The 15599-nt window shown below is 46.5% G+C and overlaps 1 protein-coding gene across 1 annotated transcript in view; it reads left to right on the forward strand.

The window, feature by feature from the left end:
- The window catches only part of LOC139267078 (gamma-glutamyl hydrolase-like), a 268758-nt gene that overhangs the window by 205752 nt on the left and 47407 nt on the right, over positions 1–15599 (forward strand). The window contains exons 9-10 of the mRNA XM_070884891.1: positions 79–129; positions 9931–10015. Of these exons, the coding sequence (XP_070740992.1) occupies positions 79–129; positions 9931–10015 (136 nt within the window). The remainder of the gene's footprint in view (positions 1–78; positions 130–9930; positions 10016–15599) is intronic.

Below are 15599 nucleotides of genomic sequence, written 5' to 3' on the forward strand. Positions count from 1 at the left end.
CTGAAATAGAATTTCAGTATGTTTCATTTCGAAATGTAATGAAATTAATCTAATGTAGATATTTTTCTTCGTCTATAGCATTAACCTACTTGAAGCTGAATACCGGAAACTATTTTATTCCATAAATGGGTGAGTTGTTTATTAAGTCATAATAGCCTTGGTTTTATATTTGGGTCACTTTTTACAGTATATCATTGAAAGTTTGGCTTTTCATGTCAGGTCTGCAGTAAAATATAGGAGCTCTTGTTGACCGTGTCTGGGAAGAAAGAAAAGGCATTTTAAGGGGAATGGTGCTATAGGAGATGTTTTTCTATTAGCAAGGGAGTCGTAAATGATTATTACACAAGGTATTCAACTAGGGTATTGCTGTTCTTGAAAGTTTCAACTATAGTATTAAGAGAGTAAGGTTTATCAAATGGAATTCAGTTTGTACCGATTTAACTTTTTTAAAAAAAAGTGTTTTGGCATGTTGTTGTTGCACTTGAACAGGAGGTATGTCTTGTCCCTCCTCTTTTTACCAACGGTTTAGGTGGTAGAGTATTCAGTAGCCATCTCTGAGCTTCAGCAATTGTTTTTCGATGTATTAAAAACAGTGGATTTAAATTGGACAACTTTGAATTAAGAGTAGCCTGTAATTCTGGTTTCTAGGCTCAGAAGCAAATATTTTCTGTGACATTACAGGTGATGTCACCTTTTGTCTGCTGTGATCTTGAATAATAGTACCCAATCAAACAGGTGAAAGAAATTTGGGTGGAGAGCTGATATTTTCACCAATTAACCTCTTTCCCTGAACTGCATTAGTAGCTCCTGACTGCAGGAAATTACTGCCCAGTTGGTTATGGGTTGCTGCTTTTAATGCTGCCTGGAATATGCTACTGTGGCTGCTCAATGTGTTCTTTATCAATAGAATTACCTGTTTGCCATTTTTTTAAAACTATATACTTTTTTTTCTTGACAGTCAAAGATCAGTCATTTTGATTATTTCTATCCAATAATCCATGTAAAAAGAAAGGACTGTTGTAAATCGGATGGCTATAGAACTAGTGAAATATTTACCCTCGTAAATTGCAATAATGAATTGTAGGTTTACCCTGAAAAACCAACAGTTATATTCCAATTTATTGAACACACACGTTAGCTAGAAAAGGACAATAAAATAAGTCATTTTGACAACTTTGGACAGTCAAAAGTCATTGAGAATATACTATAGCCTTTTCCCATTTGCAAACACACTTCTACGAGTAATAGGATTGGAGGCAAAAAATAAATAACTTAACAATTGGCACAAAGGCTCACAAGGACCTAAGCATTGACAGGAATAAAGGAAGAAAAATGGTAAAGAAATAGCTGAAATACATGAACCTTTATATTACTGTATTCTTTTCATATCTCCTAGTATACTTAGCATAATTCACGTTTAACGTCCTGCATGCCAGAAGAGTGGGAAATCCACTGGAGAATACATTGATCAGAAAATGTGCAGAGTTTGTCCACTATGTATCCAAAGCACTGAGCCATTTGTTGATGGGACATGCTTATTTATACTGCCAAAATGGCCAACATGCTCCACTCTTTGTTTCTGATTGGTCCCCTTGGAGGTTAAGCCACACCCTGAAGTTCCACCGGAATGTGTCACTGGAACTGCCTATCCCAAGGTCTCACTGACTTTGCAAATTGTAACTCGATCCACTTTGACTTCCTGAAGCAACAGAGGACAGAGCTCCTCAGAAGACAGCAAGGGCCAGCCAAAGTCCCGTACCCCAGTCCAAGTACATCCCTCCCACAGTCAAAGTACCTTACCCCAGCGCAAGTGCATCCTCCCCCCACCCCCTCTGCCCATAGATGGGGCATTGAGTACAGATTGTTAACAGGCTTATTGGGTAAGTGAACAGTGACAGTGTCGTGACTTCTGAATATCATCCAACGATGTCCCTTGTAGGCGGTTGGAAGAACATGATCCGTCTTCCCTGAGTTCCCTCTCTTTCCCCCTACACCCCTACTCCGCCAGCCCCTCTCTCTTTCTTCTCGCGCCCCCCCCCCCCCCTCCACCCCACGACCTCTCTCTCTCTCTCTCTCTCTCTCTCTCTCTCTCTCTTTCCCCCCCCCCCCTTTCGCCCTCCCCTTTACCCCCAGGGAGTGCTCGCTTGCGCTCTCTCGCTCTCTCTCCATTCCCTCCCCTCCCCTCACCACCCCCCCCCCCCCCCCCCCGCCAGCTCACTCTCGCTCTCTCCTCCCACCAAGCTCGTTCGCTCTCTCGTTATCTTTCTCTCTCACTCTCGCTCCTCCCCCCACCTCTCTCTCTCTCTCTCTCTCTCTCTCTCTCTCTCTCTCTCTCTCTCTCTCTCTCTCTTCCCCTCTCTCTTCCCCTCCCCGCCCCCCCCTCCCCCAAGCTTGCTCTCTCCTCCCTCCTCCTCCCCCCCCCCCCAAGCTCACTCTCGTGCTCTCCTCTCCTCTCTCTTTCCCCGCCACCCCAGCTCGCTCTTGCTCTCTCCTCCCCCCCCCCCAAGCTCGCTCGCGCTCTCCTCTCCTCCCCAACACCCCCCCCCCCACCAAGCTCATCGTACACTCGCCAACCGCCACCCCACGCCCCCCAAGCTCGCCCCCCCCCCTCTCTCGCGCACCGCCCCCCCCCCTCTCTCCACCATTCAATATGATCATGGCTGATCGTGCAACTTCAGTACCCCATTCCTGCTTTCTCTCCATACCCCTTGATCCTTTTAGACGTAAGGGCCACATCTAACTCCCTTTTAAATATGGCCTCAACAAGTTTCTGTGGTAGAGAATTCCACAGGTTCACAATTCTCTAAGTGAAGGAAGTTTTTCCTCATCTCGGTCCTAAATGGCTTATCTCTTATTCTTAGACTGTGACCTCTGGTTCTGGACTTCCCCAACATCAGCAACATTCTTCCTGCATCTAACCTGTCCAATCCTGTCAGAATTTTATATGTTTCTATTGTGTTCCTAACACAGATGAGGCTGCACACAGGAAGGTTAAGGTAACAGTGACCGCAGTCTTTAATAAGACGCTCCAGAGTGAGGAACAGGCCTTGGGGGCCGGCTTATATACAGTACTCCCAAGGGATGCTGGGATCCCTTGGGACTTCAGGGGATGAGCTCCCTGGCGGCGGAACATGGGAGTACATGCTTTACAGATGCACAACAGTTTCTATGAGATCACCTCTCATTTTTTTTAAATTCCAGTGAATATAAGCCTAGTCGATCCAGTCTTTCTTCATATGTCAGTCCTGCCATCCCGGGAATCAGTCTGGTGAACCTTCGCTGCACTCCCTCAATAGCAAGAATGTCCTTCCTCAGATTAAGAGACCAAAACTGGACACAATAATCAAGGTGTGGCCTCACGAAGGCCCTATACAACTGCAATAAGACCTCCCTGCTCCTATACTCAAATGCTCTCACTATGAAGGCCAACATGCCCTTTGCCTTCCTCACCGCCTGCTGTACCTGCATGCCAACTTTCAATGACTGATGTACCCTGACACCCAGGTCTCGTTGCACCTCCCCTTTTCCTAATCTGTCACCATTCAGATAATATTCTGCCTTCCTGTTTTGCCACCCAAGTGGATACACTCACATTTATCTACATTATACTGCATCTGCCATGCATTTGCCCATTCATAGAAACATAGAAAATAGGTGCAGGAGTAGGCCATTCGGCCCTTCTAGCCTGCACCGCCATTCAATGAGTTCATGGCTGAACATTCAACTTCAGTACCCCATTCCTGCTTTCTCGCCATACACCTTGATCCCCCTAGTAGTAAGGACCTCATCTAACTCTTTTTTGAATATATTTAGTGAATTGGCCTCAACAACTTTCTGTGGTAGAGAATTCCACAGGTTCACCACTCTCTGGGTGAAGAAGTTCCTCCGCATCTCGGTCCTAAATGGCTTACCCCTTATCCTTAGACTGTGACCTCTGGTTCTGGACTTCCCCAACATTGGGAACATTCTTCCTGCATCTAACCTGTCTAACCCCGTCAGAATTTTAAATGTTTCTATGAGGTCCCCTCTCATTCTTCTGAACTCCAGTGAATACAAGCCCAGTTGATCCAGTCTTTCTTGATAGGTCAGTCCCGCCATCCCGGGAATCAGTCTGGTGAACCTTCGCTGCACTCCCTCAATAGCAAGAATGTCCTTCCTCAGGTTAGGAGACCAAAACTGTACACAATACTCCAGGTGTGGCCTCACCAATGCCCTGTATAACTGTAGCAACACCTCCCTGCCCCTGTACTCAAATCCCCTTGCTATGAAGGCCAACATGCCATTTGCTTTCTTAACCGCCTGCTGCACCTGCATGCCAACCTTCAATGACTGATGTACCATGACACCCAGGTCTCTTTGCACCTCCCCTTTTCCTAATCTGTCACCATTCAGATAATAGTCTGTCTCTCTGTTTTTACCACCAAAGTGGATAACCTCACATTTATCCACATTATACTTCATCTGCCATGCATTTGCCCACTCACCTAACCTATCCAAGTCGCTCTGCAGCCTCACAGCATCCTCCTCGCAGCTCACACTGCCACCCAACTTAGTGTCATCCGCAAATTTGGGGATACTACATTTAATCCCCTCATCTAAATCATTAATGTACAGTGTAAACAGCTGGGGCCCCAGCACAGAACCTTGCGGTACCCCACTAGTCACTGCCTGCCATTCTGAAAAGTACCCATTTACTCCTACTCTTTGCTTCCTGTCTGACAACCAGTTCTCAATCCATGTCAGCACACTACCCCCAATCCCATGTGCTCTAACTTTGCACATCAATCTCTTGTGTGGGACCTTGTCGAATGCCTTCTGAAAGTCCAAATATACCACATCAACTGGTTCTCCCTTATCCACTCTACTGGAAACATCCTCAAAAAATTCCAGAAGATTTGTCAAGCATGATTTCCCTTTCACAAATCCATGCTGACTTGGACCTATCATGTCACCTCTTTCCAAATGCACTGCTATGACATCCTTAATAATTGATTCCATCATTTTACCCACTACCGATGTCAGGCTGACCGGTCTATAATTCCCTGTTTTCTCTCTCCCTTCTTTTTTAAAAAGTGGGGTTACATTGGCTACCCTCCACTCCATAGGAACTGATCCAGAGTCAATGGAATGTTGGAAAATGACCTAACCTAACATGTCCAAGTCACTCTGCAGCCTCTTAGCGTCCTCCTCACAGCTCTCACTGCCACCCAGTTTAGTGTCATCTGCAAATTTGGAGATACTACATTCAATTCCTTTTGTCTAAATCATTAATGTATATTGTAAATAGCTGGGGTCCCAGCACTGAACCTTGTGATACCCCACTAGTCACTGCGTGCCATTCTGAAAAGGACCCGTTTATTCCTACGCTTTGCTTCCTGTCTGCCAACCAGTTCTCTATCCACGTCAATACATTACCCCCAATACCATGTGCTTTAATTTTGCACACTAATCTCTTGTGTGGGACCTTGTCAAAAGCCTTTTGAAAGTCCAAATACACCACATCCATTGGTTCTCCTTGTCCACTCTATCAATTACATCTCAAAAAATTCTAGAAGATTTGTTGAGCATGATTTCCCTTTCATAAATCCATGCTGACTTGGACTGATCCTGTCACTGCTTTCCAAATGCGCTGCTATTACATCTTTAATAATTGATTCCCCACTACCGATGTCAGGTTAACCAGTCTATAATTCCCTGTTTTCTCTCCCTCCTTTTTTAAAAAGTGGGGATACATTAGCTACCCTCCAATCCATAGGAACTGATCCAGAGTCTATATAATGTTGGAAAATGACCACCACTGCATCTACTATTTCTAGGGCCACTTCCTTAAGTACTCTGAGATGCAGACTATCAGGCCCTGGGGATTTATCGCCCTTCAATCCCATCAGTTTCCCTAACACAATTTCCTGACTAATAGGGATTTCCTTCAGTTCCTCCTTCTCGCTAGATCCTCGGTCCCCTACCATTTCCGGAAGGTTGTTTGTGTCTTCCTTCGTGAAAACAGAACCAAAGTATTTGTTCAATTGGTCTGCCATTTCTTTGTTCCCCATTATAAATTCACCTGAATCTGACTGCAAGGGACCTATGTTTGTCTTCACTAATCTTTTTCTCTTCACATATCTATAGAAGCTTTTGCAGTCAGTTTTTATGTTCCCAGCAAGCTTCTTCTCATACTCTATTTTCCCCCTCCTAATTAAACCCTTTGTCCTCCACTGCTGAATTCTAAATTTCTCCCAGTCCTCACTTTTGCTGTATTTTCTGGCCAATTTATATGTCTCTTCCTTGGATTTAACACTATTCCTAATTTCCCTTGTTAGCCACGGTTGAGCCACCTTCCCTGTTTTATTTTTTACGCCAGACAGGAATGTAAAATTGTTGAAGTTCATCCATGTGAACTTTAAATAGTCTGCCATTGCCTATCCACTGTCAACCCTTTAAGTATCATTCTCCAGTCTATCCTAACCAAATCACGTCTCATACCATCAAAGTTACCTTTCTTTAAGTTCAGGACCCTAGTCTCTGACTTAACTGTGTCACTCTCCATCTTAATGAAAAATTCTACCTTATTGTCACTTCTTCCCCAAGGGGCCTCACACAACAGATTGCTAATTAATCCTCTCTCATTACGCAACAACCAGTCTAGGATGGCCAGCTCTCTAGTTGGTTCCTCGACATATTGGTCTAGAAAACCATCCCTTATACACTCCAGGAAATCCTCCTCCAATGTATTGCTACCAGTTTGGTTAGCACAATCTATATGTAGATTGAAGTCACCCATGATAACTGCTGCACCTTTATTGCACGCATCCCTAATTTTCTGTTCGATGCCATCCCCAACCTCAATACTACTGTTTGGTGGTCTGTACACAACTCCCACTAGCGTTTTCTGCTCTTTGGTGTTCCACAGCTCTACCCACACAGATTCCACGTCATCCAAGCTAATGTCCTTCCTTACTGTTGGGTTAATCTCCTTTAACTAGCAACACTTCACCACCTCCTTTTCCTTTCTGTCTATCCTTCCTGAATATTGAATACCCCTGGATGTCGAGTTCCCAGCCTTGGTCACCCTGGAGCCATGTCTCCGTAATCCCAATTACATCATATCTGTTAACAGCTGTCTGTGCAGTTAATTCACCCACCTTATTACGAATGCTCCTCGCATTGAGACACAGAGCCTTCAGGCTTGTTTTTTTAACACACTTTTTGTCCTTTTTAGAATTATGTTGTAATGTGACTTTTGCCTTTGATTTTTCTGCCCTTCACTTTTACTTAATTTCCTTTCTACCTTTTGCTTCTGCCCCCATTTTACTTCCCTCTGTCTCACTGCATAAATTCCCATCCCCCTGCCATATTAGCTGAAACCCACCCCAACAGCACTAGCAAATACCCCCTAGGACATCGGCTCCGGTCCTGCCCAGGTGCAGACCGTCCGGTTTGTACTGGTCCCACCTCCCCCCAAAACCGGTTTCAATGTCCCAGGAATTTGAATCCCTTCCTCCTGCATCATTCCTCAAACCACTTATTCTATTTTTACTCTGACTTGCACATGGCACTGGTAGCAATCCTGAGATTACTTTTCAGGTCCTACTTTTTAACTTAACTCCTAGATCAATAAATTCAGCCTGTAGGACCTAATCCCATTTTTTTACCTATATCGTTGATACCTATATGCACCACGGCAACTGGCTGTGCACCCTTCCCCCTCCAGAATGCCCTACTGCTGCTCCGAGATATCCTTGACCCTTGCACCAGGGAGGCAACATACCATCCTGGAGTCTTGATTGTGGCCGCAGAAACACCTATCTATTCCCCTTACAATAGAATCCCTTACCACTGTAGCTCTCCCACTTTTTTCCTGTCCTCCTGTGCAGCAGAGCCACCAGTGGTGGCATGTACTTGGCTGCTGTTGCCTTCCCCTGATGAGCCATCTCCCCCATCAGTATCCAAAGCGGTATATCTGTTTTGGAGGGAGATGACAGCAACGGACCCCTGCACTAACTTCCTTCCCTTGCTCTGCCTGATGGTCACCCATTCCTTATCTGCCTTTGTAACCTTTACTTGCGTTGTGACCAATTCACGACATCCTCAGCATCGCGGATGCTCCAGAGTGAATCCATGCGCAGCTCCAGTACCACAATACAGTTCGACAGGAGCTGCAGCTGGACACACTTTCTGCACACTTAGTAGTCAGGAACACTGCATAGGAGGAGCATGACACGGGTCTGGGCTCTCCTGCCATGACTTAACCCTTAGATTAACTTAATTTGGCAACAATGCCAAAGGTTTCTTACTGATAAGAAAAAGAAAAAAGATAAAGAAAAAAGAAAAACTACTCACCAACCCGTTCTTTCTAACTTACTTACATCAAGGCCAAATGTTTCCTACCGAAAGAAAAAGATAAAATATTCACCAATCCACCAGCCAATCACTTACCTGCTTGGCTATGATGTCACACTTCGATTTCTCTTTACTTCGCCGCCCTTTATCCTCCCGCGTTGCTCTGCTCTCACGGTACTGGCCTCCCGAACTGCCGCTGTTCCAAGCTGCTGTCACCTCTCTCATTTCTTCACCCCCCTCCACCAGCGCGATGCTTTCTCTCTCTCTCTTTCTCTCTCTCTCTTTCTCTCTCTCTCCTTTCTCCTCTCTCTCTCTCTCTCTCTCTCTCTCTCTCTCTCTCTCTCTCTCTCTCCTCTTTCCTTTTTCTTTTTTCCTCTTTCTTTTTCTCCTCGGAGCGCGCGTTCCTCTTTCTTTCTCTCTCTCCTTTTTCTCTCTCGCTCTCTCCTCGCCTCTCTCCTCTCGCTCTCTCCTCTCGCTCTCTCCTCTCGCTCTCTCCTCTCGCTCGCTCTCTCGCTCTTCCCCCCCCCCCCCCTGGCCGGGACTCAGGACTCACTGCTCAGCTCGGGGCTCACAGCTCAGTCGATGGGCGGCCGGAGGAGCAGCAGCTCGGTTGAAGAACCCGTGGAGCAACAACGTGGTCGGACTGATCGCAGGGCCCCACTTCCGATCCGGGGCCCACTTCCGGTTCTGGGCGGGAGGCATCAGGGGCGGAGTCTTAAGAGGACGCAGGCACAGAAGGACAGAAAAATTGCAGTACAAATAGTCAGTCCCTTGTTGATGTCACTTGGAGTGAATCGAATTGGCTGAAGACTGGCATCTGTGATAGTGGAACCTCAGGAGGAGGCCAGGAAGGATCATCCACTCGGCACTTCTAGCTGAAGATGGTTGCAAACGCTTCAACCTTAGCTTTTGCACTCACTCACTTGGCACCACCATCATTGAGATTGGGGATATTCATAAACCGCTTCATTCCATTAGTTGCTTAATTGTCCACCGCCTTTCACAACTGCATTTGGCAGGGTTTTGACCCAATTGGTTGGTTGTGGGATCACGTTAGCTATATCTATAACACATTGCTTTCACTGTTTAGCATGCATGTAGTCCTGTGTTGCAGCTTCACCAAGTTGGCAACTCATTTTAAAACCTGTCTGGTGCTGCATACTCTTCTACACTCCTCATTGAACCAGGGTTGGGCATCTAGCTCAATGGTCATGAAGGAGTGATAGAAATGCTGGGCCATAAAGTTACAGATTGTGATTGCGTACAATTCTGCTGCTGATGGCCCATAGTGCATCATGGATGCCTAGTTTTGAGCTGCTAGATCTGTTAATCCATTCCATTTACCATGGTGGTTATGCCACAGGGCATGATGGAGGGTGTCCTGAGTGTGAAGATGAGACTTGGTCTCAATGAGCACTGTGCGGCGCTCGTTCCTACCAAAGCTTTTGGACAGATGCATCTGTGACAGGTATATTGGTGAGGATAAAGTCAAATCAGTCATTCCCTCAGATTGGTTCAGTCAATTCAACATGATTCTTCCTTACTGCTATTCAACTGCTGTAATGTTTCATTGTCATGTCTGATTATTTTCAGGGTGCTCCTTCCGGGTGGTGGAGCAAACCTCATAACTTCTCGATATGCCAAGATTGCAGCCTTGTTTTATAATCTTACACTTCAGGTAACTGCATGTAATATATGTGTGGTATAAAAATGTAGACCAATTTAGCAAGGAAGAACTTGCATTTCCATCGTGCCTATCTTCATCACATCCTGGGGAAATGTAGTGGATGTTGTGTAAATGGATTTTGAAAATATATTTGATAAGCTTCGGCATAGGAGGTTTGTTGCTTTATAATTACAACATGTCCTTTTAAAGGAAGTGTGGCAGCATGGATAGGAAGTGGGTTGAAGGCCAGAAAACAATTGTTGTTTGATGGATTGTTTTCTGGCATGAGGGATCCTGGCATAAGTTTGGGGACCATTGCTCTTGGTTTGTATTCCATTCTGTATCTTAAAGGTGGCACAATATCAATATTTGCAGACACAAAAATAGGGAGTGTGATTAATCATGAAGAGGACTGTCGTGACTTCAAAAGGACATAGTAGATTCAGGAGATAGATGTCAGATTAAATTTAGTGTGGAGAAATGTGGAGTGACTCATTTTGGGGGAAAAATGAAGGGGAGAACATGTATGCTAAATGGTAACTTCAAACTTGGTGCCAGAGGACTGGAGGAAGCACGGGCATTGCGGAAACCTGTTCCTGCCACTTCCGGCCCGAGGTCAATTTCTGATAGGTCGGCCCATTCGTCTGCCCCCAGTCGGTAAGGCCTATCCACTCCATTACTGCCTCTTAGAGGAGCTTAATGGAGGGGGGCAATTTCGGCCCCCTTATATCCAGGAATATTTAAAACCCAATCCTGCCTTTTTTTGAGCCAGGACTCCGTTATCGCCATGACATCATATTCTATGTGGCTATCTGGCAGATTAGGAAAAGGGGAGGTGCAACGAGACCTGGGTGTCATGGTTCATCAGTCATTGAAGGTTGGCATGCAGGTACAGCAGACAGTGAAGAAGGAAAATGGTATATTGGCCTTCATAGCTAGGGGATTTGAGTATAGGAGCAGAGTGGTCTTACTGCAATTGTACAGTGCCTTAGTGAGGCCTCACCTGGAATATTGTGTTCAGTTTTGCTCTCCTAATCTGAGGAAGGACATTCTTGCTATTGAGGGAGTGCAGCGAAGGTTCACCAGACTAATTCCAGGGATGGCTGGACTGTCATATGAGGAGAGACTGGATCAACTGGGCCTTTATTCACTGGAGTTTAGAAGGATGAGAGGGGATCTCATAGAAACGTATAAGATTCTGACAGGACTGGATAGGTTAGATGCGGGAAGAATGTTCCCGATGTTGGGGAAGTCCAGAACCAGGGGACACAGTCTTGGGATGAGGGGTAGGCCAATTAGGACTGAGATGAGGAGAAACTTCTTCACTCAGAGTTGTTAACCTCTGGAATTCTCTACCGCAGAGAGTTGTTGATGCCAGTTCATTAGATATATTCAAGAGGGAATTAAATATGGTCCTGACGGTTAAAGGGATCAAGGGGTATGGAGAGAAAACAGGAAAGGGGTACTGAGGTGAATGATCAGCCACGATCTTATTGAATGGTGGTGCAGGCTCGAAGAGCCGAATGGCCTACTCCTGCACCTATTTTCTATGTTTCTATGTTTCTGCGCCTGCAGCTCACCAACCTTATTTACCATGCTCCATGCACTTAAACACACACAAACACACACTGTAAACCTGTCTTAGACCTTCTTATATTCTCCCTTAGTCTGACCCCACCTAATACCTTACTATTTCTTACTCTAGTGCTATCTGTCACTCTCCATCCTTTGTGCACTTTGTTTCTCCTTTCTAATGCCACATCCTGTTGTCCATCCCCCTGTCAAATTAGTTTAAACCCTCTCCAACAGCACTAGCAAACCCCCCCCTACCCCCGCGAGGAGCCGGTCCCGGCTCTGTTGAAGTGCAACCTGGCCGGCCTGCACAGGTCCCACCGGTCCTAATATCCAAGGAGTCTGAAGCCCTCCCTCTAGCACCACCTCTCCAGCCACACATTCATCTGCCCTATCCTCTGATTGCTAACTGCACTAGCTCGTGGCACAGGGAGTAATCCAGAGATTACTACCTTTTTGAGGTCCTGCTTTTTAACCTGTTTCCTAACTCCTTAAAATCTGCCTGCAGAATCTCATCCCTTTTTCTACCTATGTCATGGTACCAATGTGGACTACAACCTCCGGCTGTTCACTCTCCCACCCCCCCCCCCCCCCCAGAATGTTCTGTAGCCGTTCAGTGACATCCCTCTCCCTGGCGCCAAGGAGGCAACATACCATTCTGGAGTCAAGTCTGCGGCTGCAGAAACGCTGTTTCCCTAACTATCGAATTGCCTACCACAATTGCCTTCCCGATCTCCCTCCTTTCCCGCCCGCCTCCGTACAGCTGATCCAGCCATGGTGCCATGTACTTGGCACTGGCTGTACTCCCCAGAGGAACCATTGCCCTCACCAGTATAATACTGGTTGGAGAGTGAGATGCACTAGGGACTGCTGCATGACCTGCCTGGTCCTCCTTGTCTGTTTGACGGTCACCCATTCCCTCTCTGCCTGCACCACCTTGCGCTGTGGGATAACCACCTCCTGAACACGTTATCCACGTAGCTCTCCGCCTCACGGATGCACGCAGTGACACCAGCTGCTGCTCAAGCTCCAAAACCCGGAGCTCGAACTCCTCCAGTCGATGACAATTCTTGCACGCATGGTTGTCCAGGACACGGGAAGCACCCTGGATTTCCCACATGGAACAGGATGCGCATTCCACGGGACTGAGGAGCCCTGCCATGCCTCTATTTATTCAACTATTAACTAAAATAAATAAACTTAAGACTTACGGGGTAAAACTTTAGTACCGCCCAGTTAACAGCTGCAATGCAGGACTACCTGCGGCAGGTGCCGAAGTCCTGCCCTGGCAGCTAAATTAGACTTGCCGTCCCCGAGTGGGAGTGGAGTGCAAAGTCTCGCGCTCCACTTCCTCTCGGGCGGGACCTGGATCTAACCTTCGTGAATTTTCCAGTGCTATGCGGAGTGGTACGTAGCGCTGGCGGGAACACAGGGCCCATCCCTTTCCAGGAGGGGAGGGCCTGCTGCGGTCTCTGCATTCGGGAGAAGGGCCCACCTCTACACCACTAGGGAGTGGGGTGCCGTGGCAGCAGCCTGGTACAGAAGCGGAGTGTCGGGCTGCAACATCGCAGCACGGACCCGGCAATATAAAGATCAGAAGGCCGCGACTGGTATGTCGGCCATTTTTAACATTGTGTGCGCTGCACCTCCCCTTTAATTTTCGCCCCGCGAGCGACCTAAAGCCCAGTACGCGCCCTGTGGAGCTGTTATGAGCAGTCACTGGACGCGACTGAATTTTTGCTCCGGGACGAAAACAGGTCGCTGCACACGGTGATGACGTTGTCATTGCCAGCGCAGCGGCCCAATGTACTACCGGTTAGCACTGCCAGCAAACTCCTACAGAATTTCGCGGGACTCGGGAGCACTGTCACGCCCGGGCGAGAAGTCGTTTACGCCACAGGAGGCGCAAACAACCCGAATTTCTCCCCCTAAGAATCTTAAATGTTGGGCCTACCTTTATCTCCGGCTGCTACTTTCGCTCTCTTAGTTAAAGTCTTTTCACGTGATTATTTATAGTTATATTAATTAGTTTATCTAGTTAAATTAGAGAGAATAAAATGCTAATACTCACTCACCAGTCACCATCTGCTGTCCTGTGACATCATTCCTTGATTTTGCTATTTTGGAATTTGCCGGATTTGTATCGGCCACCTCTGCTGCTGTTGCCGACTCCTCCCAAGTCTGCGCTGTCCTCTGTGTTTATGCCTCCTCCGGTGCTGCTGCCGACACCTCTTTTATTAAGATGATACCAGAGGAGATCTAATTTTAAAAAATTAACATTTTTACTAAGAGAGTGAGGAGAGAGGTTAAAAGACATTTAATTACTCAGAGGATAGTTGAATCGTGGAATGCTTTGCCACACAGGAAGTGGTTGAGGTAAAGATACTGTTTATTTAAAGGGCAATGTTAAGTATTTGAAGTAAAGGAAGACATAGGACTATGGGAGAGATTGCATCAGTGGGATTAGTTTTGGATTTCTCTAGTAAAGAGACAGCACAGACTCGGTGGGTCAAAACGTCTTATTCTGTGCAAAAACATCTATGGCTCCATGGATGTGAAGTCCTCTATGATTGAGCAACCTGCCACAATTAACTGTCCAGCCTCACACATGAAGAATAGTGACTTGGGCAAGCTATTAGATAATGAGCAGTGTCCCAGCCTAATTAACTGCTTTCAGGAGAGAAGGGAGGGTAGAAAACTTAGGGGAGCAAATAAGCTGGGTGGCGGTGTGAGCTGTGAGGGGGACGTTAAGAGGCTGCAGGGTGACTTGTACAGGTTAGGTGAGTGGGCAAATGCATGGCAGATGCAGTATAATGTGGATAAATGTGAGGTTATCCACTTTGGGGGCAAAAACGCGAAGGCAGAATATTATCTGAATGGCGGCAGATTAGAAAAAGAGGAGGTGCAACGAGACCTGGGTGTCATGGTACATCAGTCATTGAAAGTTGGCATGCAGTTACAGCAGGCGGTGAAGAAGGCAAATGGTATGTTGGCTTTCATAGCTAGGGGGTTTGAGTATAGGAGCAGGGAGGTCATACGGCAGTTGTACAGGGCCTTGGTGAGGTTTCACCTGGAATATTGTGTTCAGTTTTGGTCTCCTAATCTGAGGAAGGACGTTCTTGCTATTGAGGGAGTGCAGCGAAGGTTCACCAGACTGATTCCTGGGATGGCTGGACTGACATATGAGGAGAGACTGAATCAACTGGGCCTTTATACATTGAAGTTTAGAAGGATGAGAGGGGATCTCATAGAAACAAATAAGATTCTGACTGGACTGGACAGGTTAGATGCAGGAAGAATGTTCCCGATGTTGGGGAAATCCAGAACCAGGGGACACAGTCTTAGGATAAGGGTTAGGCTATTTAGGACTGAGATGAAACATAGAAACATAGAAAATAGGTGCAGGAGTAGGCCATTTGGCCCTTCGAGCCAGCACCGCCATTCAATAAGATCATGGTTGATCATTCCTTCAGTACCCCTTTCCTGCTTTCTCTCCATACCCCTTGATCCCCTTAGCCGTAAGGGCCATATCTAACTCCCTCTTGAATATATCCAATGATCTGGCATCAACAAGTCTCTGCTGCAGGGAATTCCACAGGTTAACAACTCTCTGGGTGAAGAAGTTTCTCCTCATCTCAGTCCTAAATGGCCTACCCCTCATCCTAAGACTATGTCCCCTGGTTCTGGACTTCCCCAACATCCTTCCCGCATCTAACCTGTCCAGTCCCGTCAGAACCTTATACGTTTCTATAAGATCACCTCTCATCCTTCTAAACTCCAGTGAATAAAGGCCCAATTGATCCCGTCTCTCCTCATATGACAATCCAGCCATCCCTGGAATCAGTTTGGTGAACCTTCGCTACACTCCCTCAATAGCAAGAATGTTCTTCCTCAGATTAGGAGACCAAAACTGTACACAATATTCCAGGTGTGGCCTCACCAAGGCCCTGTACAACTGCAGTAAGATCTCTGGGATGCAGACTCTCGGGCCCTGGGGATTTATCGGCCTTCAATCCCAATTTCC

Source organism: Pristiophorus japonicus, chromosome 1 (genome assembly GCF_044704955.1).
Source record: "Pristiophorus japonicus isolate sPriJap1 chromosome 1, sPriJap1.hap1, whole genome shotgun sequence".
Taxonomy (NCBI): domain Eukaryota; kingdom Metazoa; phylum Chordata; class Chondrichthyes; family Pristiophoridae; genus Pristiophorus; species Pristiophorus japonicus.